Consider the following 26,071-nt stretch of genomic DNA (forward strand, 5'->3'; position numbering starts at 1 on the left):
TTAGCTACATATTACAAGATACTGTGTCCTATGCTGTTGACTCTCATTCTAAATACTTTCCGCAGTTGGAGCATTTGAGTTGGAAGATGCAATTGTATCACGGGTTTTTACAGCTTGATGCTCACTGTGTTGAGGTACTCCATGGTTTTTTATTGATGCTTTTTGCCTAAAAATGTGTATGAGTTGCTGATGTTTTCTATTGTTGTTTAATTTAGGGTTTAATAACCCGCATGCCATGACAAACCTCAAGCATCTAGAACTCCATGTCGCTGCAATTTGTGAACAAAGTCTCCTTGGATGGGCAGACTTGATTGAGGCATCTCCACTACTATAAAGATTGACTCTGAAGGTAAGCACCGTTCTCTTATTTTATAGCTTCTGGTCAAGCTATAAAATATAACCTTTGGAGGTAGATACTAGATACTTAATACTTAGTTCATTTGTTTTTTAAATCTAACACCTGGTTTCACTGATCACTTATTATTTGAAAAGTTGACAGTAAAATTTTTATTTCTGAAACCTTCTTTTGTCATATAGGGCTCTATATTAGGACACCTATAAATTGAGAGAAGCTTGATAAGAGTTATCGCTATTCAAATTTGAATGAGCTTTAATATTAGGGGGTTTTTTTTTTTTTTTTTTGCAATTACCATCTTAGAAAGTTCCAGCTTTGGAAATTACCACCTTAACAGGTGGTGATTTAAAGACGTTTGTAAAATTAAGGTGGTAATTTCAAAAATATACTATAAGTTGGTAAATTCAGAAAAAATCCTTAAAATTTTTGTTTGAGCTTGGCTTGTTAAGAGATGTATTTTGTTTCAATTTATTACTCCGTATGACTTATATCAGGCAAAATAAGATTCATATAAGTTCAAACAGAGTAAAAAAAAAAAGTTTTGTCACTCCTACAAGTTCGCCAAATTTTAAAATTTTGAGAATTTCATATAAGTTCAGATCAGTCGGTTAATAAGTTGTATAAAACACACCCTAAACGAGTAAATGGGCTCCACAAAGAGTTTGCTGCTTGGCGTCTCGAGCTTGAACAAGCTTGAATCAAGCGTCATTTATTTAACAAGCATTGTGATATCTTTAGGAAAAAAAGGACTTTTTTTTAAAGATCCTATGCATTTGTTTAGTAATTTTCAAGAATTTTTCCAATTGTCTCGTTAGAAGAAAGTTATGGCCACTTTTATACGTACATTTGACAGTATTTTTTTTCTTTTTCCAAGTGTTAATTTCCTGTGAATGACATGCCTCTGAAAATTACTTTTTCGAGCTTTTCAATTATGGAGATTTTTTAGAGTTCGAACATGTTTATTACAAACATGAACAATCTTACAAATGAACTTAAACAAAGGAGCTATTCATAAACATTGTTCAAATTTGAAGTTATTCATGTTTAGTCACTTACTAAAAGATCAATTTTTGCTTAAGCTGGCTTTGATAGAGTATTTTTCCCATATTGCAGTTTATGGATTGTGACTACTTTTACTAGGGAATAATGCCTCATCGTAACATAATGAAACGAAATGGTTCCCCCTCAAGAGCTTGAAGACACGTACTGGAGCCTTAATTATAATGATCTCGGACTTCCCATATACCTCGAGTTTGTTATGTGGTTGAGAATTCCATCACGCTCAAGGATGTACGTGATTGTAGAGCTCAGGCCTTTGCTTCATCCACTTTCAAAAAACTAATAGTGAGAAGGGATCAAGTTGCAAAACGTGAACGAATAGTGCCACAAGGTGTAAAGTTCACTTCAAATATGATGGATAAATGGCAGGAAAACCAGGAACTCTGGGAAAGGTTTAATCCTACTTGAGGCTCTATGTTCGGGTAGGGATTCATTTATCCTCCTTCCTCACTCCCAACGAGTATGTATATGATGTGTAGCAAGATTAGATCACAAATTTTTATTTATAATGGGTGTACAATAAATATTGTACACCGGAGTAAAAGTTGACTCAAAATACTTAAAAGTTACATTTATATATGTAAAAGTTATCTATTTTTTAATGATAATTTTTTTTATTTGAATACAAATTATTTCTTCAAAATCACTAATAATGTATAAATTAATCATTTAACCCTTTAAAATGTTTATCTAACAATTATTTAATTTTATAATATAAAAGTTACAGAAAAATAGGTTAAAGTTACAAAAAACTGCATAAAAATTATCTTGGTGTACAATAAATTTATTGTACACCTTGTGCGCGCAAGACCTTTTGAAATTAGATTGACTTGCGAGAGATGCTAGTTTAGTAGGGTTTTTTTTTTTTTTCATAACTGAAAAAAATGTGGGTGGAAAACAAGTGACCTTCAAAAGGGTTAATCAGCAATTCAGCATGTCTTTTATTTTTGGGCATAGTAATCAGCATGTCAATGGTGTTAATCGTTTTGTTTCTTTTCTTTTCGGGCTTGTCATTCATTGTTATGTTATTTTGATTGTATTTTTTTAGTAGGTTATTTTGACTGTATTTCTGGCTAAGTTAAATGACAATTTTGAAGAAACAAATTTCGTTTTATTTTCCAATTAAGTTGTCTTATTTGAAATCTTTCTTTCAGTTGCCTTGAAAGTTTTTGTAGAATTTAAAATCTTATTTTATTAATATTTATAATTCGATTTTTTTTTTTAATGTTGAAAATCAAAGAGAGCTCAAATATCCGGTAGGCTAATCAGACCGGCCAATGTTAACTCTTGCTGAAAACACCGGTGAACTTTGATCATATCAAGGCATCACATAATCATATAAAGGCACATAATCGCAGTAGTGTCTATTATACTCGTACCTTGCAAGTACAATCGACACTATATTAACAAACTGCAATTTGACCGATGTTGGTGATTTATAAGTAAAAACATAATCGTGCTTTCTTGTTAATTCCGTCTATTGGGGATAAAGATTCAACAAAAATCACCATAATGCTGAGCAGTTGTACAGAAACTAAAGAAAAAACAAACTGAGTAAATATTCTTTTCCTTGAATCTATATCTAGTATTTAAAAAGGAAAACTATAATTTATTAGATGACACGTGTCAACACATTTGATTAGATTACACGTGTCATCTATTCTTTCCTCCATCAATTTAGTTTTTATTTTATTTTTTCTTTATTGTTTGATATATTATACAACTCCAATCGATTCTTTTACTCCATCTTCCTCATACAACATCAATTCACCAATCTATTCATTCAACATTTTCCACTCCATCTTTCCGATTAACACTCAATATTAATACACTATTTAATTTATGTATTAATTCAACTTTTAAAATTTACCTCTATTTAATCATATATATTCTATCTAAAATCACAAGCTCAATAAAATTTGAACTTAAAAAGATAAACTAAATACAGAGTAACCACTACACAATCGCCCGTTCTTTGAACGGGCTCAAAAGCTAGTTGCAGTTAAAAATGGATCATGCATTGGGTTCTAACACAATTATGGAGCAGAATTCATCCATATATACAAGAATTAGCACAAAGAATCTGATTTCATAGCTTGGGACCTTTAACACACACCACCACCAGCAAGCCTCGTCCTCCCTCCAAAAACAAATGACTGGGAGAAGTAGAAAGAGAAAGAGAATGCTACGAAATGAACAACACTAAACCAGTTCCAAAGATGATGGTTGATTCATGCACAACTCAATGGGCAGATCGACATGAGATAACGCTCTTGTCGTCCTCCTTTCAGTCAATTGAAGCCTGTAATCTTTTCCATACATCCATAGATGAACACATTCCACCTTTGTCTGGAACTATTGCCCCTTGTATCTCCACCATCTAGACCTGTTCATTGAGGGAAACAGAAGATATAACTACAATACTGAAATGGTAGTTCTCTGTGTAAATCAAGGGGATGGAAATTTGGTCTAAAGTGTAGAAAATGTTTTCTTAGTAAACCTTTCTGGTTGATCGAATACAGTTTACACAACTACTCATTTTAGGCTACGTTCACTTCACCATTAAATAAACTTTTCAGGAGAAATAAGTACAAAACCTATCGCAGGGATCCCTGGTTCGATTTGTATTACTTCGCACCTTAGTGCAGAATCTGTTTATAAAAACAATATAACGAGTAAACACTGTTGATAGCTACGGGTCACACCTTTTTACTATGTTGATATGGTCACCTTTAGCTTCATTTGTCAAGGGTGAGATACAACTCAGTGAAAATGCAAAATATTCCCAAATATCATACAACTTCTGAAAAAAAAAAACCTCAAAGGCTGTGTGTTATTATGACTGTAAAATATACAAGTTACAACAAACACAAGTCAAAAAGGTTGTAATAAGTTAAAATAAAGGGCTACCCAAGTTCAATTCAAAACAAAATTTGAGATAAACAAGTTCAGAAAAGTTCCGATAAGTTTAAACAATTTCGAATACATCTCACCAAGGCTCTATATTTCACCGGATTTTGATTGAAATTAACTTATCTGATCTTACTTTTGCTTAAAAAAACTTATTTGTGTATTAAATTGTCCAAAAAAACTTATTTTTATCTTAACTTATTTTGTCTAATCTTATCTAAACTCATTTTTTCTGAAATAAAGTCAAAATATGTTGAAACAAACAAACCCTAAATAAATTTCGGGTGAAACACAAGACAACTAGTATAGGGGCAGAGAAAAGGCGAATACAGGTTAGCTTGTGTGTGCTTTAACCACTACACTCCTAGGGCAGGTGTTTAAAAGAGTACACCATCCTATGTCCTAACAAGCAGATGTACCATAATCAATGATGGAGCCAGGAATTTTTTATCGGGGGCCTAAATAGTCTAAATCAAAGTTCTTATTATGATTCCTTCTGGAACATTCAGTACATAAACAACCAGTGGCGGAACTTCAACAATTTAAGTAGGGAGGTCAATAGAAGAATTAAGCATTATAATATCAAATTTAGAGGAGGTCGGAACTCGGAACTAAAAATACACTACAAATTTTCCGCACAGAGACCAGGCCCACCCACACCATAACAAAGCTCCGCCATTGTAACAACGGTAAAATATGTTTATTTTTACTAAAGTATTTAAATATAACATGCTTTTAGTCAAAGATATTAAAAAGTTGTAAATTAAATGGAGAAAGAATCATATAGAAATGAGGATAAACGAAAAACTGGAAGAACAAAAAGTAAAAACGTTACAGTGAAATAAGAATAAAAAGAATAGTAGTGTGAAAAAAGGAGCAAAACGGAGCTCAATGGATTCGAACCTGGGTTACTAAACGGAAAACATTCTTTTTGCAAAATACAGCAACCATTGGGACAATATGCTTCATAGAATCATAGTGCACTATATACTACTTCACACTTTGGGGGGGCGGCAGCCCCCACCCGCCCCTTTAGCTCCGCCATTGACCATAATCTTACAGAAGACAGAACTAAACACTCACAGAAGTAACTGACTAAAACAGTAAACAACGTAGCAATCCATACAGATGTTATAAAATCAGCACCGAAACAAAATTTATGGCAACCCTTTCAAAAGCTGTAAAGATTTTTATAGGCGGACTTTTTACTTGAATTAAAAGCGTAATTAACAGAGAGAACTTAACCAATAATGTTAACGTGGTGAAAACAGGGGAACATCATTGCATGAATGTGCATACTTTACAAAAAGATTAAAAAAAAGGACATGCCTAACTTAAGTATATGAAACTTTCACAGGACAGAGGGAGTAAGAAGGATTCACCTTTTTCTAAAAGAAGTCAAGCAGGAACCGAATACACTGCTTTGATCATTGTTCAAAGTTTGCCATAGAAGTTCATAGTAGCATCCATCATTAATCCTTTTGGAAGTTGATGCCTTCTTCAACAACTGTTCAAAATCTTCCATGAAAGCTCTTGATGTCAGTCAAAAGTATTGCTCCATATTGGACAACCAGCTTCAATGGTCAGCAAGTTGACAGGGAAGGTTCACCCAATTCAGAGTTGTGGGTGAGAATGGTGAAAATTGTTACCCAGTGAGACTGATGTGGCCAAGGCTCATATAAGTCATGTCCAAGATGTGATGCAACATATATTATATACCCTACCATTACCAAGAGGAGAAGCAGAATAAGGTTGCCCCGTCAGGAATCGGTCATGAAACACAGACCAAGGAAACAGCATTCTCACAAAGGGGGCAAGGATGAAAATATTGTCAAGTGTCAAACCATTATCTTTCTCCCGGTTCAAAGACATAAAGGTGTGCCTGGTGTCAAATTCTCATATTTTGATAAAATGTTTTGAATTTAATTCAATAACTATTGATGTCAGATGCATCTGGAATATGGCTGTGACTTCTGACTATTCCCATCAAGTGTTCAAGGACATTATAGATCTCAGCTTTTAGTGGATGATGATTATCTCCGGCAACGAACTCATTCACCTCAAATGCCACCTCAATTGAACTGCAACCAGGCACCCTGCGACATCCTATGCTATCTCTGACCATCATTTTTTCATTCCAAAGCCCTCTTCCAGCATACATGTTTGACAGGGTAACATCATCACCAGTATGTGTTGGATCCAACTTGGATAACAGCAACCGAACCTTTCCACCAAGCTCAATATTACCATGATTACAACATGCTCCTAACAACATCCTCCAGATCAGTGCATTTGGCTGAACTAGCATTCCCGAAATAAAACCATAAGCCTCCTCCAAGAGCCCAGCTCTGCAAAAGAGATCTACCATGCATCCGAGATGAGGTAGCCTTGGCCATAATCCATAGTCATCCATCATGCTTTTGTAATACTGCTTACCCTCCTCTATCATCCCACCATGACTACAAGCCATAAGAACTCCCAAGAATGTAACATCATTCGGAAGCACGCTTGGTTTGCTGCCCTTGACAGAACTTCTAGTTTGTCTCATTCGTGCAAACAAATCAAGAGCCTCAACAGACTGCCCGTGTAGTGCATGCCCTACAATCATGGAAGTCCATGTAAATACATCCTTTTCCCTAGAGATACAAAATAATCTGCGTGCAGCTCTAATCTGTCCACACTTGAGATACATGTCAATGAGAGCATTACTGAGGCAGAGATCAATTTTGATCCCATATTTACGACAAGTATAAGCATGAATCCACTCTCCTACACACAATGCACCAAGATCAGCACATGCAGCTAGAGCAACAGTCAGCGAAACTTGATCGGGCTCAATTTTATTCATCAGCATCTGCCTGAATATTGTAAGGGCTTTCCTAGCCATGTTGTTATCAATGTACGCAGTAATCAAAGAAGTCCAACATATAGCATTCTTGCAGCATACTTCATCAAAAATACGACGAGCATAATCCACGTCCCCCATCTTAGAGTAAAATTCTATCAAACATGTCTGGAGAAAAATAACAGGTTCAAAGCCTACCTTCTTAACCATGGCATGCAACTGTCGTCCCTCGACTGTTAAGGATTCTTGAGTACAAACCTTGAGAACATACAGAGACGAGTAGCTGTCCACAGCAGAAGGATTTTGCCTCCAAAGTTTTCTGAAGAATACTATAGCCCTTGTAGCAGAATGTGTCTTTAGATAATTTTTAAGAGCTTCGTTTGCTTTGGGTGGTCTGAGCAAAGCTGGGAGCTTAGATTTGGGTTGACGGAATGATAAGACTTTATTGAAATACTTCATACTCTCCTTGCTGATGCACAGAAGAATACTACGGCCTCGCTATTCTTTCACATGCTACAAACTTACAGCTTTAATTAATAGACAATTTGAGATAGACCTGTTACACGAGTGCACGGCAATAAGAAACTCAAAAAACATTGACTCAATTAGAACACAAACCATAACTCTACAAGAGCTAGGATACAAGGCAACACGATGACTAACCCCTCAACCAGAACATGATGATCAAAGTTCAAGGTTTCATGTAACAGAGGAGATGCAGCAACCAATGACAATAAATTTTCTGAAACACACTAGCAAAACTGATACACTGAAAATAGTGCAGCGGAAATTTATTGATCTGAAAATATGTTAGATGGTAAACTTGATTACTTAGCAAGACTAGCACACCAATAAAAGTAAGAGATACTAAACCGATTCACCAAAGCACCAACTTATTTTCTTTCTTTTTTAGGAATGTTAATTATAACTATGCTCCTCCTGCCTGTGCATGTCAATGATGCATAAAAAAAGTACGCATACCCTCAAAATGAAAGGAGAACATCTGTGGTCTACTCAGCTTCTAGATTTTTATTATAAAACAAACATATTGAAGAATATTGAAAGAGTATCGGTAGTAATTACACAAGTAAACTGTACCTTCAGTAAAATTAACAAAACAAACAAATATTTTCAAAAAAAAAAAAAGAAAACAAACAAATTATTGTCTTTCTTTTTCTTTTTTCGGGGATTGGAGGGAGGGTGAGAGGGGTTCATGAACACAGAATTAAAAATTAGCCGATTCAAACAACACCAGGCTCAGCAAGGAACTGTTTCTCACCAGAAAAATTGGTTATCCAGTCTCTTAAGAGGGAAAGTAAATTCACGAGAAAGTTGTGAATTTAAACACATCTCAAGTCTCAGTCAAAAAGATGGATAACATCATCTTCAACAGTCAGCCAGCACAGCCTTTTCTAATCTGATCCAAAACAGATGGCCACAAAAATAAATCCCAATCGACCTGTGGACTTCTTGTACAAAATGGTTGCTCCTTAAATTGAACCTATTACAGACTTCCCCTCCTAACTCAAAGATACACGTGCAAATCATATTCATATATCCTTGAAGGGATTCGGCAGTCTTCCACATACCTTTTCGTACATGCCCATTTACAAATCATCGTTCACAAAAGACATGATGCATCCATAGCCAAACAATGGCCCCACTGTTTGGGCACCATCTACTTGGACCACACAACACCTAAGCCTAACAGATCATCAAAGCACAATTTCTTGGTAGGCCTTGTGCAGGATTGAATATATGCCTTTGTCGGGCAAAAAACCTAGTTTGAGCATATCTGCATGCAATGCAAGTAAGTTTTGGACATGCAGAGCTCGAGCGTGTCCCAGAATAAGTACCAAGTAGGTGATTACATCAGCTTTTAAACCATGAGCTCTCATGTCTGAGAAAATCTTACTAGCTCTAAGCATTCTCCCTTCTTTACAAAGACCTTGTATAAGAGCCGTATATGCTACGTTGTTGAAAGAATTTGTTATTGATTCAAACTGAGTTTGAGTGCCTTCACAATGCACGGAGGCTGTACCTTTCAGAAAAAGTTTGAATGCATCATTAACTTTCCCATCTTTGCACAACCCGTCAATGAGACAACTAATTGTGAAAGCATTAGGGATGAACCCTTCCTCCTGCATTTCTTTATACACCCCAAGAGCACCCTTCGTGTCTGCATTTTTGAAATGCCCATTGATTAAATCTGTATAGATCACAACATCAGGCAAAATCCCTTTGATTAACATTTCTGAATATATGCCCTTAGCAGCATCCACATTCCCTTCTCGATAATACCCATTTATGAGCGTAGAGAAGGTTAGAGAATTGTGTCCTATGCCCTCATCTATCATTTGTGAACATAGTTCGAGAGCTTTCTCCATGTCTCCTTGTTTGCAATGCCCCTCAATTAAAGAGTTGTATGTCACAGAATTCGCAAAGATCCCTTCTTTTTTCATCTTTGAAAGTAGATCATCTGCTTCTTTCACCCTACCTACTTCAGATAAACCCTTTATAAGAATACTAAAAGTAAAAACATCTGAAGGGATACTAAAACTTTCCATCTCTCTAAACAGAGTCAGGGCTTCAAAAAGATTTCCAGTCTTACAGAGCCCATCCATCAAACTATTGTATACAAACACATTGGGAGGAATACCAGCCTTCATCATATAAGGGAAAAGGCTTCTTGCCATCTCCACTCCACCATCTTTACAAAAACCATCCACTAATATTCCAAATGTAACAACATTAGGCGCCAAGTTAAGGCTCAGCATTTCCCTATAAAGTCCCATAACACGTGGTAACTTGGCCAATTTACAATATGCATCCATCAAGACGTTGTAAGTGTATAAATTGGGAACTACATCAGATTCTTTCATTACCCTAAAGAAATCTTCTCCTTCTGACAACCTACCCACATTGCACAAACCATGAATCATAGTGGTGAAGATAACAACTGTTGGTTTGATCCCTTTCCCAACCATTTCATCAAATAACTCTTGTGCTTTCCCAATGTCCCCTTCACCACAACAGGCACCAATCAAAGTACCATATGTAACAACAGTAGGAACCATCCCCCTATCAACCATCTTGTCATAAATTCTCCAAACCGAACCAAACCTACCTGTCTTAACTAATCCGTTTAGAAGTGCATTACAAGCCTGAGTAGAAGGCAATCCTCCAATCTTATAATAAACCCAAACAGCTTGATCTAAAAGACCTATTTCAGATAATGCAATTATCATCACTCCAAAAACATTGTTATCAAATTTAGACTCATCAATCCGAGTCAAGTCCTTAAATACAATGGAACAAACACGGGGAGGTGGGCAGGTCTTGAGAAGTTCCTGGATGAGGCACTTTAACAAACACCTTGCCTGCAAGTACCATTTGGCCTTGCTTAACACATGAATGATCGCCGAATGAGCTCGGCGATTCTTTTCCACATCGATTGACATGGAAACTGAGTTAAAGTAACTCAATGCCTGAGCAGGGGTTTTGCTACCAAGTATTGTATTAGTGAGTCTAGGCATATAATCATTTGATGATGAAGCAGAACAGCACCTGATTGTGGTTAAACATACTAAACATTTCTTCAAACAACAACATAGTGTATTCTTCGGTGAATAAAGCCTCAACATTTGCTCAAAGAAAAGAACTGAAATAAATCCAAATTACCCAATTAAGTATGAATTTCTATCAATTCTATGATTTGATCAATCCAACTTCTGGGTTTTCATGTGCATTGTTAATAAAAAGGTGGGAAGATGAGAATTTACCTCAATGAGATTTTAAAATTCAGGAGGGGAAGTTTGAAATTGAAAGAAAAATGTCTAGTCTGGGAGAAAGAAAGAAAAGAAAAAGTAATAATTAGGGTCTAGATTCTAGAACTAGACGAAAAGGTGAGAATAAGAAGGGATGAAAGGAGGAGAGAGAAAATACCGGATGGTTGCAAATGTCCGGTAGCTGAAACGGTGACACCGCCGGAGAACCTAGGACTTGCTATTGAGGACGAGGACGAGGGAATACAGTAATGATCTATGGATTATGGTAGGAGTATGGACTATGTCTATGGCAGATTGGTAATGGACTAGTGGCTATTTCATACTCTTTGGTAGCTCCATGGTAAATTGACCAGATTGGTAGGGTTATTTCGGAAAATGATACTGGCATAAAAAAAAAATGATGTTGAGACTTACGCATTTTTGGAGCATAATTTTGTATGTTACTAAGGCGGGTGTCCTGTATTTCATATTGAATAAATAGGTCGGGAGGTTCCTAAATTTTGCCAAAAGGAGCAGTTAGGTCCCTCAAGTTTCAAAAGGAGCATTTAGGTCCCTCAAAATGGATGGAAAACGCTGCTTTTTGTTTTCCGTCACTAACGGCCGTTAAAATTCAATTAAATTCAAAGGAAACTAAATAAAAGGCACTAAACGACAAAAAAACAGTTACATTTACCATTTACCAATAATTAAATAAAGGGAAATTCATTTCAGTTAGCTTTTTACAAAAATATAGCCGTTGAGGCTCTCAACAAACAGAGTATTTAACATTCCATGGCCAACAAAACAACAATAAAACACTTAAAAAAAAAATTCTTTCTTCTCCATCTTCTGCTCTGTGTTTTTTCTCTGTTGCTCCACCATAGCTGACTCTTCTCAACAAAAAGGTATTTTTCTGCCATTTTTTTAAAAATCTTAAGTTAGCTTATTTTAACAATAATTAAACATATTTAGGAAATAATTATTAAAACGTAATTTATTTGCAGAATGATGAACAGGGCTATCTCTTTGTTCAACAATGGTGATAATGAACACCCTAAGAGGAGCTACTGTGGATTCACAGTATCCATTCAAAAGGCATGGACAAAAGAAAATCCTGGAAGGAGGTTCATTGCTTGTCCAGATTATGATGTTGAAACAAACAGAAGGGGTTGCATCTTTTTTAGATGGATTGATGAACAAGAACCAACAACTTGGCAAACAATTGTCATACTAGGGTTAATTAATGCAAGATAAACAAAGCCTTGCTGCTGAAGTTGATAGTTTTAGGACAAAACTTAGTGAAGCTAACAATTATGCAAGGAAGAGGGAGGCAGACTATGTGATGAGCAAGATGAGAAGACCTATTAGTGTGAAATGTGAAGTGTGGGTTGTAATCCTAGTGGTTCTGTTTTCTTTTATCTGGTTTGTTTTAAGTTAAGTGGGTTAAGTGGGTAGGTAAAATGTAATGATCTGCACTAATGAAATGTAATGAAGACTTTAAATTCAATAAAATCTAACCTCATGGTCTTTTTTCTAATCTTCTAGCCATTGCAAGATCCTGCAATGCTTGGCTTGATATTGTGTGTCCTTGACTTGGTTGAGTCTGTGACAATGGGAAGTCATGTGCAGGGAAGGAGTAGATGGTTTGCTCACCCCCATGATCAGAATAGAAAGCTGCAGGAGGTCTTTGCCTCTGTGGTGTGGGGAAATGTTGTGATATAGGCTGCATTAATTAAAACAAATTAGGAACAAGTTGGCTTCAGTACAGTAAAGTAACATGTAAGAAAGAACTTGAGTCTATTGAATGACTTACAGTAGCTATTCTTTGATACCCATTTGGTAGGTATAAATACCCACACCCCTATTGTGCATTGGTATAGCTGAACTGGTTCTTGGGTGTTGTTGCTGTGGTGTGGTCTGCTCTGCAGTAGCATGATTGTTGCTGTGTTGTTGTTGCTTAGGGGCATTCTTGCAACCCCTTTTGTTGTGGCCTATCACACCACATAAGCTGCATTTCATAGAACAACCTGTTCTCTTCAGCTTACCAGATGCAGTTACCTCTCCAACACCATATCTCCTCTTTGTTTTAGGTCTTCCATTGACCTTTTTCACCTTTGGAGACACAACAATGCTATCAGAAGTAGGCCACTCTTGAGGACCATTTAAAGGCTCTAACAAAAATTCATATGCCTTCATGTAGGTCTGTTTGCAGAAATATGCATTGACATATTGTTCTGGGTGGTCTACTTTATTCCATATAGCAACAATTGCATGTTTGCATGGAATCCCACTCACCTGCCATGCATTGCAACTGCAAGTATGTTGGTTCAGATCCACCACATACTTAACCTGTGTTGCACCTTCTCTTACTCCATAGCAAAACCCACCATCCCAGTATGCATTCCAACCCCTAGCCCAAATTTCGTGTTTCTCTAACTGAATTTGGATCCTAGGACACAACATTATCTCATTTTTCCCAATGAAATCTCTTTTCTTATGCAGTCTTTACATCAAACCCTCTCTGATATCTTCCAACATGGTAATAATAGGCTTGTGCCTTGCACTCAAGATGTATGCATTAAACACCTCACTCATGTTGTTGTCTACACTGTCACAACAAGATAATGGAGTGTAGAATGCCCTACACTATTTCTTGTAGTTCCTTTTCAGTAGGTCTTCAGCAGCTTCATGTGAAATACCCCTCATTACTTCAATATTTTCATTGAAGTGATTTACTGTGTTGCTTTTTGCAATAGTCCAGAATTGTTTTCTGTACTCTAAACCACCTCCAAACACTCCCCTAAAGTTACAGTACACATGCCTTGCACACACCCTACTTTCAGCTTGTGGAAACACATTTGACACAGCAGCAAGTAAACCCTTTTGTTGGTCAGACATGAATGTGTACCCTGCTCCTTCACTAGTGCCTAAATCAGTAGCTAGAAGTTATAGAAACCAACTCCATGTGTCAGTGCTCTCAACCTCACAAACAGCCCAAGCCAAAGGGAACATTTGATTGTTTCCATCCCTCCCTACTGCTACTAACAATTGACCCCCAAATGGTCCCTTTAAGAAACATCCATCAAGTGATATGAAAGGTCTGCATCCTGCCAAGAACCCTTTCCTAAGTGCCTCAAAACACAAATACAGTCTGTCAAACACATTTGCATCCAACTTCAACTTCACTGTGTTCCCTGGATTGCTTCTTAGTATCTCAGCTGCATACCTTGGGAGTAATGCATACTGCTCTTTGTATTCACCAACAATGAGTGCTTGACCCCTTCTCCTAGCCCTGGCAGCCTTGTCTTTGCTCACCCTTATACCCTTTTCTAACCAAATGGTTTCCTGAATATCTTGCACTCTCATGTAAGGGTTAACCTTAAACAGATTCTGGTAGTGTTCTGCAATCCAATGTGAAGTCATCTTCTTAATGATAGGTGTCCTACCACAAGTGTGCTCACTGACAAATGTTTTCACTGTAAATGACCTTCTTCCTCTCTCCCATGAAGCCCAAATTCTCCATTTACAACCTTTATCTTTGTGCTCACACTCTGCACAAACCCTAGTGGAATCATTTTTAGAAAATGGAATGTTTCTTCCTTTATCAATTGAATAATCTATGATTGCTTTCCTAAATGTCTTTGGATTTTCAAACTGTTGCCCAACATAAAAAGTGGCTTCCCTCTCTTCAGTTTCAGTGTTGTTTTGCTTCTGTTTCCCTCTCCCCCTCTTATGGTGTTGTGGTGCAACTAAGTAACCAACATCATCCTCATCTTCTGACTCACTAGGGCTGTCTAAGTCACTGTATCCATCAAAGTCATCCCCCAAATTCAGACCACCTTCTACTTTACTTTCTGCTAGTTTTTTCAGCATTACTAACTCCTCAAAATAAGCCTTTTCCCTTACTTCACAATATTTACAATTTTTCACTCACTTTTTCTTACTTTATTCATTTTTTCTTACACTCACCCACCTTTTTTTCACATTTCTCTTAATTTATCCGCATTTTATCATATTCAACCAACTTTCTCACTTTTGTCTTAACATTTGTGCAAATAATGACCGTAATTATGAAACGGAGGTAGTACTCCGTGTTTACTTAGACAACGTAATATAAACAAGTTATACATTTACCCAAAGAATTTAGAAGATATATGTCCCGTACTAATTAATGGATTATTCTTGCGTGGGCCTGGTCCACAATAATATTAGCATGGACCTAAAATCAATAGTTTTATTAGCACCATTTTTACACTCATAGTGACCTCTATGGTTCATATGGAACTATAATAAATAAAATACCAAGATTTTTAGACAAAGTAACCATTTTTTGAAGCCCAGTAACCCTATGTTTCTAAAAGAGAACTGTGACTTAAAATCACATTATTCAAGCACATGTATTAACGACATTAATTTGATATTTTTTCATAATCCTAATAAAATGCCAAAATAAATTAGGAACAAGATGCTGACTTTATTTTAAGACATGATCCACAATAAATTTAGTGTGGACCAAATCCATATAAAAACCGTACCTAATTAACATAAATATAATCTTTCTTACAACACAAGTTTTATTTATTTATATTTGGGATCATTTCCTATATGGTGATTGGTAAACTCATAAAAATAGCAATTATAAACGAAATTACCTAGACAAAGTCACAATGTAAACACAATTTTTATTATTTTTATGGTGATTGTTAAACTCATAAAAATAGCAACTGTAAACGAAATTACCTAGACAAAGGTCACAAATTCACAATGTAATCAAAAGTGCTACGAAGTACATATTTATTTAGTTATTCACATAAACTTCTACTACAAGTCTACAACATACACTTATACACATAATTACACAAAGGAACATAAGCCTAATTACTAGCTTTACTACCATAATTTTCATTCATCTTCGCCGGTAATTTCGATTACTCTAACATCACGACCTCCCTCGTTATTCTCTCTTTCCCACATCATTTCCCCGACAAATTTCGGAACCACAACGGTTAAGACACCGTTCTCCACCGACGAACTCATCAAATGAACCTCCGCACCCTCGGGCAACCTCAACCGCCACGAGAACCTCCCATCCACGGCGCTAATCTTAATAAACCCGCCATCCTCCGCCGCGACTTCCACCTCGTGTTTCTCGATCCCGGGCAAATCGGCCACGATCAAGTGCGCTTCTGGGATCTCCTTGCACTCTAGCCGGGTTCTCACCTCGCCGAAGGTTTCCACGGCGAGTTCCGAGTATGGGACTGTACGCGCTGAGTGAGGAGGGGTGAGAAAGGGGGAGAGTGGGAGGTTTGTGAAGGGTTGGAGAGGGAAATCATGGGAGAAGAAGTGATCCCAGAAGTTTTGAGAAAATGGGGTGAAAGGGGTTTGATTGTTGGAGGTGTTTCTGGGGATTAGCGACATTGCTCGCTACTCCGTATGTGTTTGATGAAATGCTTATGAGTGGAGTATGACTTATGAGAGATGAGATTACATTATGTTAAATGATTTTTTGCCAAAAAGGACCTTTTATAAGCATTTTTTTGCGAGAAATGACCTTTTATGTCAAAATTGGTGAAATGGGACCTAAAATACAATATTTTTTGTTAAGTGGGACCTTTGCCCGGATTCTTGGAGTCAACCCAAGTTTCTGGCGTTGACTTCGACACGTGGCAGCCGGAAACTGCCACGTGTCAATATCCTTATTTAAAAAAAAAAAAAAAAAAAATTCCCAAAAATCATCGTTTTACTGAAACAGTTTTACCCAAAAAAAAAAATCGATTCTCGATTCTCTTCTCTCTCCTCTGCTCCTTCAACTTGACGCCATTGTTGAAGATTCAAGGTTGAAGGAAAGTGCTCCTTCACTCAAATTGCTTGCCACGAATTGTTATTCAGGCCTCCACGAATCAGGTATGCTATTTCCCCCCCTCAAAATCCTCTTCAATTGTTGTAATTTTGGGTCGAAAAAATTAGGGTTCTTCCCAAATTTGGGGATTTTGTAATTCGTTGTGTATTTGTGTTTTAGATTGACAATGTCCCATCAAAAAGCGAAAATTTGGGGACTAATTCAGTTTTACTTAGTGGTTGGTGTAGAATGAAGAATCTAATGGAAGCTGGTGAAATCTGGAACGAGATGATTGATCAAGGTTTGAACCCAGATGTTGTTACTCATAACATAATGTTAGATGGGTTGTTGAAGGTTAATAAGAAATCTGATGCAATCAAGCTTTTCGAGGTGATGAAAGTTAAGGGTCCACCCCCAAATGTTCGGACCTATACTATATTGATTAGGGATTTGTGCAAGCATTCAAAGTTGAATGAAGCTGTTGCTTACTTTGATGGGATGACTTCTTCAGGTTGTAACCCAGATGCTGCTGTATATACTTGTTTGATTACTAGATTTGGGAACCTTAAAAAGATGGATATGGTGTTTGGTTTGTTAAAAGAGCTGAAGGAAAAGGGTTACCCACCTGATGGGCGACTGTATAATGCTTTGATTAAGTTGATGACGAATAGAAGAATGCCGGATGATGCAGTTCGTGTTTACAAGAAGATGATTCAGAGTGGAATTGAGCCAACAATTCATACTTATATTATGATGATGATGAAATCTTACTTTGATTTTTTTTTTTTGTGGGTAAAAATGTTTCAGTAAATGATGTTGGTTTTGGAGGGAATTTTGGGAATTTTTTTTTTTTTTTTTTTTAAATTTTTTTTTTTTTTAAATAAGGATATTGACACGTGGCAGTTTCCGGCTGTCACGTGTCGAAGTCAACGCCAGAAACTTGGGTTGACTCCAAGAATCCGGGCAAAGGTCCCACTTAACAAAAAATATTGTATTTTATGTCCCATTTCACCAATTTTGACATAAAAGGTCCTTTCTCGCAAAAAAATGCTTATAAAAGGTCCTTTTTGGCAAAAAATCCTATGTTAAATGGTTCTTGTGGAAGTAGTTCTAGAACGTATAGAAGAATCGAGAGACTAGACTAGGTGTTGGCTTTCGGTGCTCTTGGCTCCCCTTGACCCACCTTGTTTATTAATGATCCAAAAATTATTCAGGAGCGCTGCCCGGTCAATTTCCTTGATTGATAAGTTAAGCATATCAAGTGATAATATCGTAAATAAAAACACAAGGAAATGAAAATTGAATAAAACAAAAGGAAAAGTAAAAGAAGTTAAGAAAATGGTTGTGAAGGCATCATTAGTTATTAAGTACAAAAGAAGGAGATCAATGGTGAGAGTTATGAAAAGAGTTGGTTGGTTGAAGATGATGTCGGTGAGTAGATCGTCATCTTTCTCAAACAAAAAGTAATATTTACGAGGTGATTGAAATTTTGACAGATTAGGTAATTGTTAGCATACATCGGCGATCTGAAACCATAAATGTTGGTGATTGTATACTAGTAGGGATTGATTGTAATATAATAGAGAACGATTGTATAAAACTGAGTTGTGACAATATATATATTGTTAGTTTGTAAATGCAAGGGGTGAGAAAAGGTAGAAGCCATGGATGAAATAGATGAGAGGGTAGCTTCGTAGCTGATTCAGGTCATTGTTGGCATCCGTCAGATATTGCATATTAGTAGGGATTGAGTATATACTATCGAGAAAGCTGGTATAAACTGAGTTTGGACAATATATTTTTAGTTCCTAAATGAGAGGAAAAAAAAAGAGAGATGAGAGAGAAACGGAGAAGAGAGAGAGATGAGAAAAGACAGGAGCCATGGATGAAATAGACGAGAGATATGATAAAAAGGCATATCCAAAAGCCATAGATGAATAGATGAGAGAGATAGACAGAGTTTGATGACACATGTTAACTCTCTTAAATATATATATTGTCGTCCCTTTGCAATTTTCCTTTTACCCATTTTTTTTATGCTTATTACACCTTTGCCACTTGATTGACTTGTTTTGCCTATCAAGGAGATTATTTAGAAATTTCTCCACTGATGGAGTATGAGTTTAAAACTTTTACATTAGTTTTTTTTTTATTAATTCTTATTTACTTTAATATCTCAGATTTTTGTCAATACCCTTTCAAACTTACCTATTGTTGTGAAAATAATAATAATAATAATAATAATAATAATAATAATAATAATAATAATAATAATAATAATGTTTAATAGTCTGAAATAGTGTCTTGATATTCCAAGACTTTTGATCGGATTCATGTCATACTTTCCCACTTAGACATATGGAAGGTCTGATCTTAGTATTTAATGAGACTTTTGCTCATACTAATGTTGATATTGATCTTAAGCTCTAATCTCTTCACCTTGCTTGGTTTGATATGGTGCGATGTTTTGTAAACAATTTTTTTTTCCTTGTTTAGTATGCTTTACTCTGGTCTTGTCTGAATATTTCTTATATAATTTGATTGTAAAAAGAAAAACTAATAACTAATAACTAATAAGAAATAACATTAAAGTGAAGAGATCATATCCTAACATCAATATTGAGTACAATAAAATCATTTTATTTATTTATTTATTTTACAAAGGCTTAATCATAAATAATGGAAATATTCAATTAATCTATTACAACATACACCGCAATTTAGATGGTGAACCATGGTGCACAGTGATTATGGGGTGCACCTTAAGAACACAAGTGCATGGTAAAAGAATATTACCTTACATTAAAAGAACATCAATATATTTATTATTTATACTTTGAATAAAAAGTGAAAAAATATACTACCTCTGTTCCTAAATGATCTTTACGCTTACTATTTGCACGACAATTAAGGAACTTTGGTGAATATATGATGGTGGTGTAACAAATTGAAAAATTAGTGGTTATATATTGTCCAACAATGTGAGTTGGTGAAAATTAATATTAAAGTATTGTGAGTGAGTAAGCTATGGTGGACTCACATAATAAAATATTGCAAGTTGTATGTTTTAATGGGCCAAATGAGGGTATAAATGTAAAATTTATATGCTAAAAATAAATTAAAGTAGAGTGTAATTAAAAAAAATTCAGGAACAGACTAAAACGGAAGCGTAAAGAACTTTCAGGAACGGAGGTAGTACAAAGTATAAAGTTTTAATTAATGACAAAAAAGTGAAAATGTATCGCAATGTCATGTTCTTTTGTATGTGTACATATGTTTTTTTTGGTGCATCATGCTCATTATGCACCATATAAATTCCTAACTAGTGTGTGCCCGGACGATGTCCCAGTTGCTACTTTGAATAACTAAATTTTTTTGATTCATCCTCAGCCCAATATTTGACCAAAATATATGTAGTCCATAAAAGTTAAAATATTCATTAAGTTCATCAACTATACATGTACACTACATCATTTATCATGCTAAATAATTTTTCAATTAGATCATCTTACAATTAAATTAATTTATTTTCTAATGGAACTAAGTGCTCCAAATTAATAAACACCAAATTAGATTTATGCAGGACATTTGTATAGTTGATGCTTATGAGAATTATGATATCATGTTTAATTCATGGTTTTCCTAATTCTTTAATTGTCTTTATAACAATATAGTCCATAAGAAATAAAAGGTAACATAAAGATTTAATTGTTCTAGACTTTGTTAACATGTATTTTTATAAGTTAATGTGAATGAACAAACAATAATCAGTGTTTGATTAAGATGGTATAATGAGATTTATTTTCTAAACATAAAAGTCTTGTATTCGAACCTTATTAATTGTATTGATATTTGATTGTCTAATATCACATAACCTTGGTAATTGTCTAATGACTTTCCCTTTTTTAACCAATATCCACTGTTTTTTTTTTTTTTTTTGCAAAGGTTGTAAAAGAGTTCCAATAACTCTTCAAGGAAGGAAAACATTTTCCGTTTGCAAGGAAGAAATCACTTTTTCATTTTTTTTCTCCTTAACCTCCATCTTGTCTTCTCATGTTCCACTTCTCTATGAATTTTTTTATAAGTAACTAGTTTGATTTATTTATTTTTTGGTAAAATATTCAATCATTATTCACTGAAAATATTTTCTGCCAAATCTTCTAAGGCGCCATTTTAGTTCACCTTATTTATCCTGATATGATATGATCTTAACGTTCTTTCCCGATCTGATCAGATCTAATATGAACGTATTTTTTCCCAACCTCTCTAATTTTTAAGAATTATGATTTTTTTTAAAATTATTATTAATTTAATAGGTTAAATTATTATAGTCATGATCAATATTACTCGTAAAATAAATTTCATTGAAATTTGTAATGTTATTATTGTAAGTTACACATAATGATTTGACTATACTCATGATTTAACTACTTTTTACTTATATAAGACTTGATTTCTTCATCTAAATTTTTTTTTTTCAATAAAATTAAACGTATTAACATGAAATGTTGTATTAATATTAATATTGACGAACAAAAAAAAAAAAAAAAAATTTACCTACTCTTTATTTTATTAACATGAATTATTTTATCAATATTACTATTAACATAAAATTTTATATTTTTAATATTAATATTAACATCAAACATGTATTAATATTCTCATCTGGACATATCAATTCTGATATGAGCAGATAAATTATGATTTAGACCTATTGATTCTAATTTTCTACATGATCGGGAAAAATTAACGGGTTTTTGATTTGGATCTGATAAATGATTTGAATAGATCAATTATACTCCGTAATATGACACATCATTTCTGATATGTATAATTAAGTCAGTTCTCGTCTCTGACATACAACTTATATTTTCATAACCAAATTATTACTGAAATATGGTGAACTAAAACGGGCCTAAATCAAGCGGAGCCATGGTACCGGACAAAGTTCTTAGCACTAGTTTTTTTTGGACGTAAGTCGGGAACCACCAAAGAGCAACATATGTGCATTAAGATTTAAAATGCCAGTTGCAGAAGCATTTCCCGCCATTAAAATCAGCTTAAGAGCCCATCAACAACACACTTTCTTTCTCTTAAAAACCTGCAACTCCATAAAACAGCTAAAACAAATCCACGATCAAATCATCATCAATGGCTTTTCCCAGAAAAATTTCCTCATCGTCAACTTAATGTCTCTCTATACAACCTATGGAAATTTGTCGAATGCTTGCAAGGTGTTCGATGAAATGCCTAGCCCATCAACTACTGTTTGTAATCAAATGATTAGAGCCTATTCTCACAGTGTAACACCACAAAAATCAGTAGAATTGTTCTCTAAAATGTTGTATGAAGGATCATTTCCTGATGAATACACCTATTCTTATCTTGTAAGTGCTTGTGCGCGATCTTTGATGTTGAGAGAGGGTGAACAGATTCATGGGAGAGTTTTATCAAATGGATATTACTCAAACAGTTTTGTTAGCACTAATTTGATTAATTTGTACTTGGGATTGGGAAATGAAGTTGGTCGTGTGAATGCTTACAAGGTGTTTGAGGAAATGCCTGAGAGAAACAATCCTGTAACTTGGAATTCGTTGCTTGCGGGGCATATCAGGTGTGGGGATTTTGATGGCGCAATTAGAATTTTTGATGGGATGCCAGTGAAAAATATCGTTTCTTGGACAACAATGCTTACGGAGTATGCTCGAAATGGATGGTTTAGACATGCTTTATTGCTGTTTCAAGAGATGAGAAGAGAATGTTTGGAATTGGATCAGACGTCACTGACTGTAGCTTTGTCAGTGTGTGCTGAGTTGGGTGACTTAAGCACCGGAAAATGGATTCATATATATGTTATTAAGAAATTTGATGGGAGGGAAAGAGATATATGTGTGCGTTTACACAATGCCCTCATTCATATGTATACTAGCTGTGGTGTAATAGAAGAAGCAAGTAGGATCTTTAAAGAGATGCCAAGAAAAACTGTGGTTTCATGGACAACAATGATCATGGGATATGCTAAACACGGCTCTGCTAAAAAAGCTATTGAGGTTTTTGAATGTATGCAAAATTCAGGTGAAGTAAAAGCTGATGCCAGAACCTTTTTGGGGGTTCTCTCTGCCTGCAGCCATGGAGGATATGTTGAAGAGGGGCGTGTATATTTCAAAGAAATGGAAGAAAAATGGGCAATTAACCCCAGAATTGAGCATTACGGTTGTTTGGTTGATCTTTTGAGTCGAGCAGGGTTCTTGGAAGAAGCGCAAAGGCTAATAGAGACTATGCCTATGAAGCCCAATGATGTAGTTTGGGGTGCACTTCTTTGTGGATGTATGATTCATAGGAATCCTGAGATTGCTTCGTATGCAGCGGAAAATCTCATAATGGAGCTTGGCCAAGAGGAAATCATGGAATATCTTGTATCGGTGTCAAATGCATATGCCATGGCTAGAAGATGGAGAGAGGTGGCTATTGTACGGAAGAAGATGGTTGAAATGGGTTCGAAAAATAGTAAAAGCAGGAGTTGGGTGCAATTAAATGAAGCAGTCCACGAATTCATGGCTGGGGATATTACTCATAGACATATCTCATTGATTTATGAGACGCTTGATAGACTCACTAGTGAAGTCAGATATGTAGCCAATGATCATGACACGAGTGAGGAGTTAATTGACTTGTAGGAGATGGAATTCTTCTGCTGTAGTAGCTGTGTAATTCACCTCTTCCGAAGCACCGAGAATCTGAGATGTCAGAATCTGTAGACCAGTCTAGCACAGTCGGAATTCAGCTATTCCTAGCAGTTCCTGCTCCATACAAAATTGGATTATCCTCAGGGTGAGATTTTTCATCTGTATGATCAAATATTCATGAATTATTCTAGGATGCTGGTGCTGTACTCTGCAAATTGTCTTTTCATGGGATGTTGAGAAGAAAAGAGAGTGAATCTGTCTGGTTTAACGAATTGATATCTTTTCAGAGCACTCATTGTAGCTGACTAGCTGATATGGTTATTCTGCTAATATGAACAATGTGATTGAATTTTGTTTGTTCATTTTATCATTTGAAATCTTGTCTTGGATTACGGGGAATGAAAGAGTTTGGGAACTTTAGGGGGTGTTTGGTTCACACGAGGTAAACGGAATGGAATCAAGAATGGGATAGAAGGGGAATGAGAATGAAACCCTTTGATTTAAAAAGTTGTTTGGGATTTTTTTTTCATTTTCTATTCCTTCCCCCTCAATGCCTCTCTTGCACCCTACCGTCGCCGCCCACCCGACCGCCACCCACCCGACCGCCGCCCTCCCTCCGCCGCCCACCCAACCACCGCCCTCCCTCCGTCGCCCACCCAACCACCTTTCTTGTTCCCTCCGTCGCTATGCCTCCCCCGTCGCCCTCCTTCCGTCGTCCTCCCTCTACCTTTTATTTTCTCACGTTATATGGATGAATTTGATGTTTAAATGTTCTAATTCGACTATGAAATCCTCATATCTGAAGATTCCATAGCCGAATTTGACCATTTCAAGACATGATTTGCACAAAAAAATGTAATTATTATTCTAATTCTTGTTTTTTCTTCAAATTTTTAGGGTTGGGGTGGATTTTGGGGTGGTGGTGGTGGGTATGGGGGTGGTGGTGACGGGTCAAAGGGTGGTTTCGGATGGTGCGGGGCGGGTCAGAGGGTGGTTTCGGGTGGTGGGGGGGTGGGGTCAGAGGGTTGTTTCGGGTGGTGGGGGTGGGTTAGGGGGTGGTTTCGGGCGGTGGGGGTGAGTCAGAGGGTTGTTTCGGGTGGTGGGCGTGGGGTCAGAGGGTGGTTTCGGGTGGTGGGGTGGGTCAGGGGGGTGGTCTCGGGTGGTGCGGGTGGGTCAGACGGTGGTCTTGGGTGGTGGGGGTGGGTCATGGGGTGGTTTCGGGTGGTGGTGGTGCAAGTGGCTATGTGGTGGTTCAGGTGACCTTTAGGTGTTATAAGGTGGTCAAGGTTAGTTGAATGGTGGTCAACGTTTTTCTAGAAGTGTTGAGGGAATGGGAATGGAAAAGTCTAGGGGGGGTGGGGAATCAGGGTAGAAGGTTTTTGGGGTAACCCAAAAATGAAATTGGGTAAAGGGAATGGTGAAACATGTCAAACAAACAATAACAAAGGGAATGATATCAGTCCATTCCCTTTCCTTTTCCTGAAAACCCCCAACCAAACGCCCCCTTAGTATTTTAGGTTATGTCATTCTATATGTCTGAGTTCATAAATATTAGACTATGTAATTAATGTAAATTAATTCTTTGTATATTTCCTATATTAGCCCTAGTTATCCATAGAATACTCGTGTATGTATTCTTGTATTATGGAATGAGAAAGGCACGACAAATATTCTCACATGGTATCACGAGACTAGGTTTTCTAACCCTAGCAGCCGATCCTCCTTCTCTCGTGCTCTCTTTCTCTTCCTCATCTCTTCTTCTTCAATAATGGCTGACCTATCCAAGCTTCATCCAGCCACCACGGTCACCAATATCAAAGCTTGCATCCCTCTCATATTAGATTACGAAGGCAGCCAATTCAACAACTGGGCTACGTTATTTAAACTCCATTGCCGAGCCAACTTGGTTCTCGAACACATCCTTCCCTCGAAGGCATCCAAGTACGTTGCTCCTACCTTATCTGACACATAACTGCTGCTAAGGCCTTATGACCAATGCTTCTCTCGAACCCCCTTCACCAATGCTTTTTTGGCCTTCCCACGGATATTTGTCATGGACATCTACAATTCGCACCCCTAAGGCCCGAGCTAGCTCCTCCCTACGATCATTACCCACCCCCTTGCTGAATGACACCGTCGTTTTATTTAAATTTACCATTTGTCTCGACGCCCTCTCATAGATACCCGAGCTATCCCGGACCATACCCGCCTCCTCCAAACTTGCCTTCGAGAAAATAATACTGTCATCCGCGAAGAACAAATGCGATATTGAGGGAGCGGAAGGGGCGACTCGAACACCGTGGATGCTCCCCCTCTCCACCGCCTTCCATAACAAACCCAACAAAACTTCTACACATATAATGAACAAGTATGGTGACAAAGGGTTGAAGGAAATAATGCCCTTGGTCCAAGTATGCATTCTATGTTAAGTCTAATAAATGCGGTTCAGTATTAATTAACAAGTTAATAATTCAGTGAGATCAAGTGAGCTGAATGCCTAGCTAGAGGCCGCTTCAGTTCAAGTGGAATTAATGATATTAATCCACAGCTTACTCTTGACTGAACCCGTAGGGTCACACAAATAGTACGTAAACGGATCAAGTATTTAAT

At 36.5% G+C, this 26,071-nt stretch overlaps 6 protein-coding genes and 1 long non-coding RNA gene across 10 annotated transcripts; 2 read left to right on the forward strand and 5 right to left on the reverse strand.

Annotated features, from left to right (window-relative positions):
• Nucleotides 1-3,320: 3,320 nt before the first annotated feature.
• On the reverse strand, nucleotides 3,321-11,335 carry LOC110799650 (pentatricopeptide repeat-containing protein At5g61400). Of its 3 annotated transcripts, XM_056828182.1 has the most exons (5): nucleotides 11,115-11,335; nucleotides 10,952-11,010; nucleotides 8,449-10,830; nucleotides 5,707-7,725; nucleotides 3,321-3,800 (listed from the first exon to the last, which is right to left on the reverse strand). In XM_056828182.1, the coding sequence occupies exon 3, from the start codon at nucleotides 10,811-10,813 to the stop codon at nucleotides 8,885-8,887; it is 1,929 nt and encodes a 642-aa protein (XP_056684160.1). In that variant the 5' UTR covers nucleotides 10,814-10,830; nucleotides 10,952-11,010; nucleotides 11,115-11,335; the 3' UTR covers nucleotides 3,321-3,800; nucleotides 5,707-7,725; nucleotides 8,449-8,884. The 3 variants fall into 3 exon arrangements, with proteins under 3 accessions (XP_056684160.1, XP_021860629.2, XP_056684159.1); XM_022004937.2 differs by having other exon boundaries at nucleotides 8,449-11,010; XM_056828181.1 differs by having other exon boundaries at nucleotides 8,449-11,335.
• On the reverse strand, nucleotides 6,252-7,628 carry LOC110799022 (putative pentatricopeptide repeat-containing protein At1g74400). Its single transcript, XM_022004226.2, has one exon. The coding sequence runs from the start codon at nucleotides 7,626-7,628 to the stop codon at nucleotides 6,252-6,254; it is 1,377 nt and encodes a 458-aa protein (XP_021859918.2).
• A 359-nt stretch (nucleotides 11,336-11,694) lies between the features above and the next one.
• On the reverse strand, nucleotides 11,695-12,774 carry LOC110798753 (uncharacterized). The gene is made up of 3 exons (XR_002536198.2): nucleotides 12,750-12,774; nucleotides 12,455-12,659; nucleotides 11,695-11,849 (listed from the first exon to the last, which is right to left on the reverse strand). It is a non-coding gene; the product is annotated as an uncharacterized lncRNA (long non-coding RNA).
• An 808-nt stretch (nucleotides 12,775-13,582) lies between these two features.
• LOC110799033 (uncharacterized) lies at nucleotides 13,583-14,809 on the reverse strand. Its single transcript, XM_022004235.2, has 2 exons — nucleotides 13,924-14,809; nucleotides 13,583-13,875 (listed from the first exon to the last, which is right to left on the reverse strand). Exons 1-2 carry the CDS (start codon nucleotides 14,807-14,809, stop codon nucleotides 13,583-13,585), a joined length of 1,179 nt encoding a protein of 392 aa, XP_021859927.2.
• Nucleotides 14,810-15,597: 788 nt separating this feature from the next.
• On the reverse strand, nucleotides 15,598-16,431 carry LOC110798758 (18.3 kDa class I heat shock protein). The gene has a single exon (XM_022003957.2). It carries the CDS (start codon nucleotides 16,352-16,354, stop codon nucleotides 15,839-15,841), a length of 516 nt encoding a protein of 171 aa, XP_021859649.2. The 5' UTR covers nucleotides 16,355-16,431; the 3' UTR covers nucleotides 15,598-15,838.
• Nucleotides 16,432-16,613: 182 nt separating this feature from the next.
• On the forward strand, nucleotides 16,614-17,788 carry LOC130461304 (pentatricopeptide repeat-containing protein At3g62470, mitochondrial-like). 2 transcript variants are annotated; one of them, XM_056829344.1, is made up of 2 exons: nucleotides 16,614-16,840; nucleotides 16,956-17,788. In XM_056829344.1, the coding sequence occupies exon 2, from the start codon at nucleotides 17,025-17,027 to the stop codon at nucleotides 17,583-17,585; it is 561 nt and encodes a 186-aa protein (XP_056685322.1). In that variant the 5' UTR covers nucleotides 16,614-16,840; nucleotides 16,956-17,024; the 3' UTR covers nucleotides 17,586-17,788. The 2 variants fall into 2 exon arrangements, with proteins under 2 accessions (XP_056685322.1, XP_056685323.1); XM_056829345.1 differs by having other exon boundaries at nucleotides 17,012-17,788.
• A 3,821-nt stretch (nucleotides 17,789-21,609) lies between these two features.
• On the forward strand, nucleotides 21,610-23,831 carry LOC110798766 (pentatricopeptide repeat-containing protein At2g20540). Its single transcript, XM_022003967.2, has one exon. It carries the CDS (start codon nucleotides 21,797-21,799, stop codon nucleotides 23,450-23,452), a length of 1,656 nt encoding a protein of 551 aa, XP_021859659.2. The 5' UTR covers nucleotides 21,610-21,796; the 3' UTR covers nucleotides 23,453-23,831.
• Nucleotides 23,832-26,071: the final 2,240 nt, after the last annotated feature.

The sequence above is a fragment of the Spinacia oleracea genome, chromosome 5 (genome assembly GCF_020520425.1).
Source record: "Spinacia oleracea cultivar Varoflay chromosome 5, BTI_SOV_V1, whole genome shotgun sequence".
Lineage (NCBI taxonomy): Eukaryota > Viridiplantae > Streptophyta > Magnoliopsida > Caryophyllales > Amaranthaceae > Spinacia > Spinacia oleracea.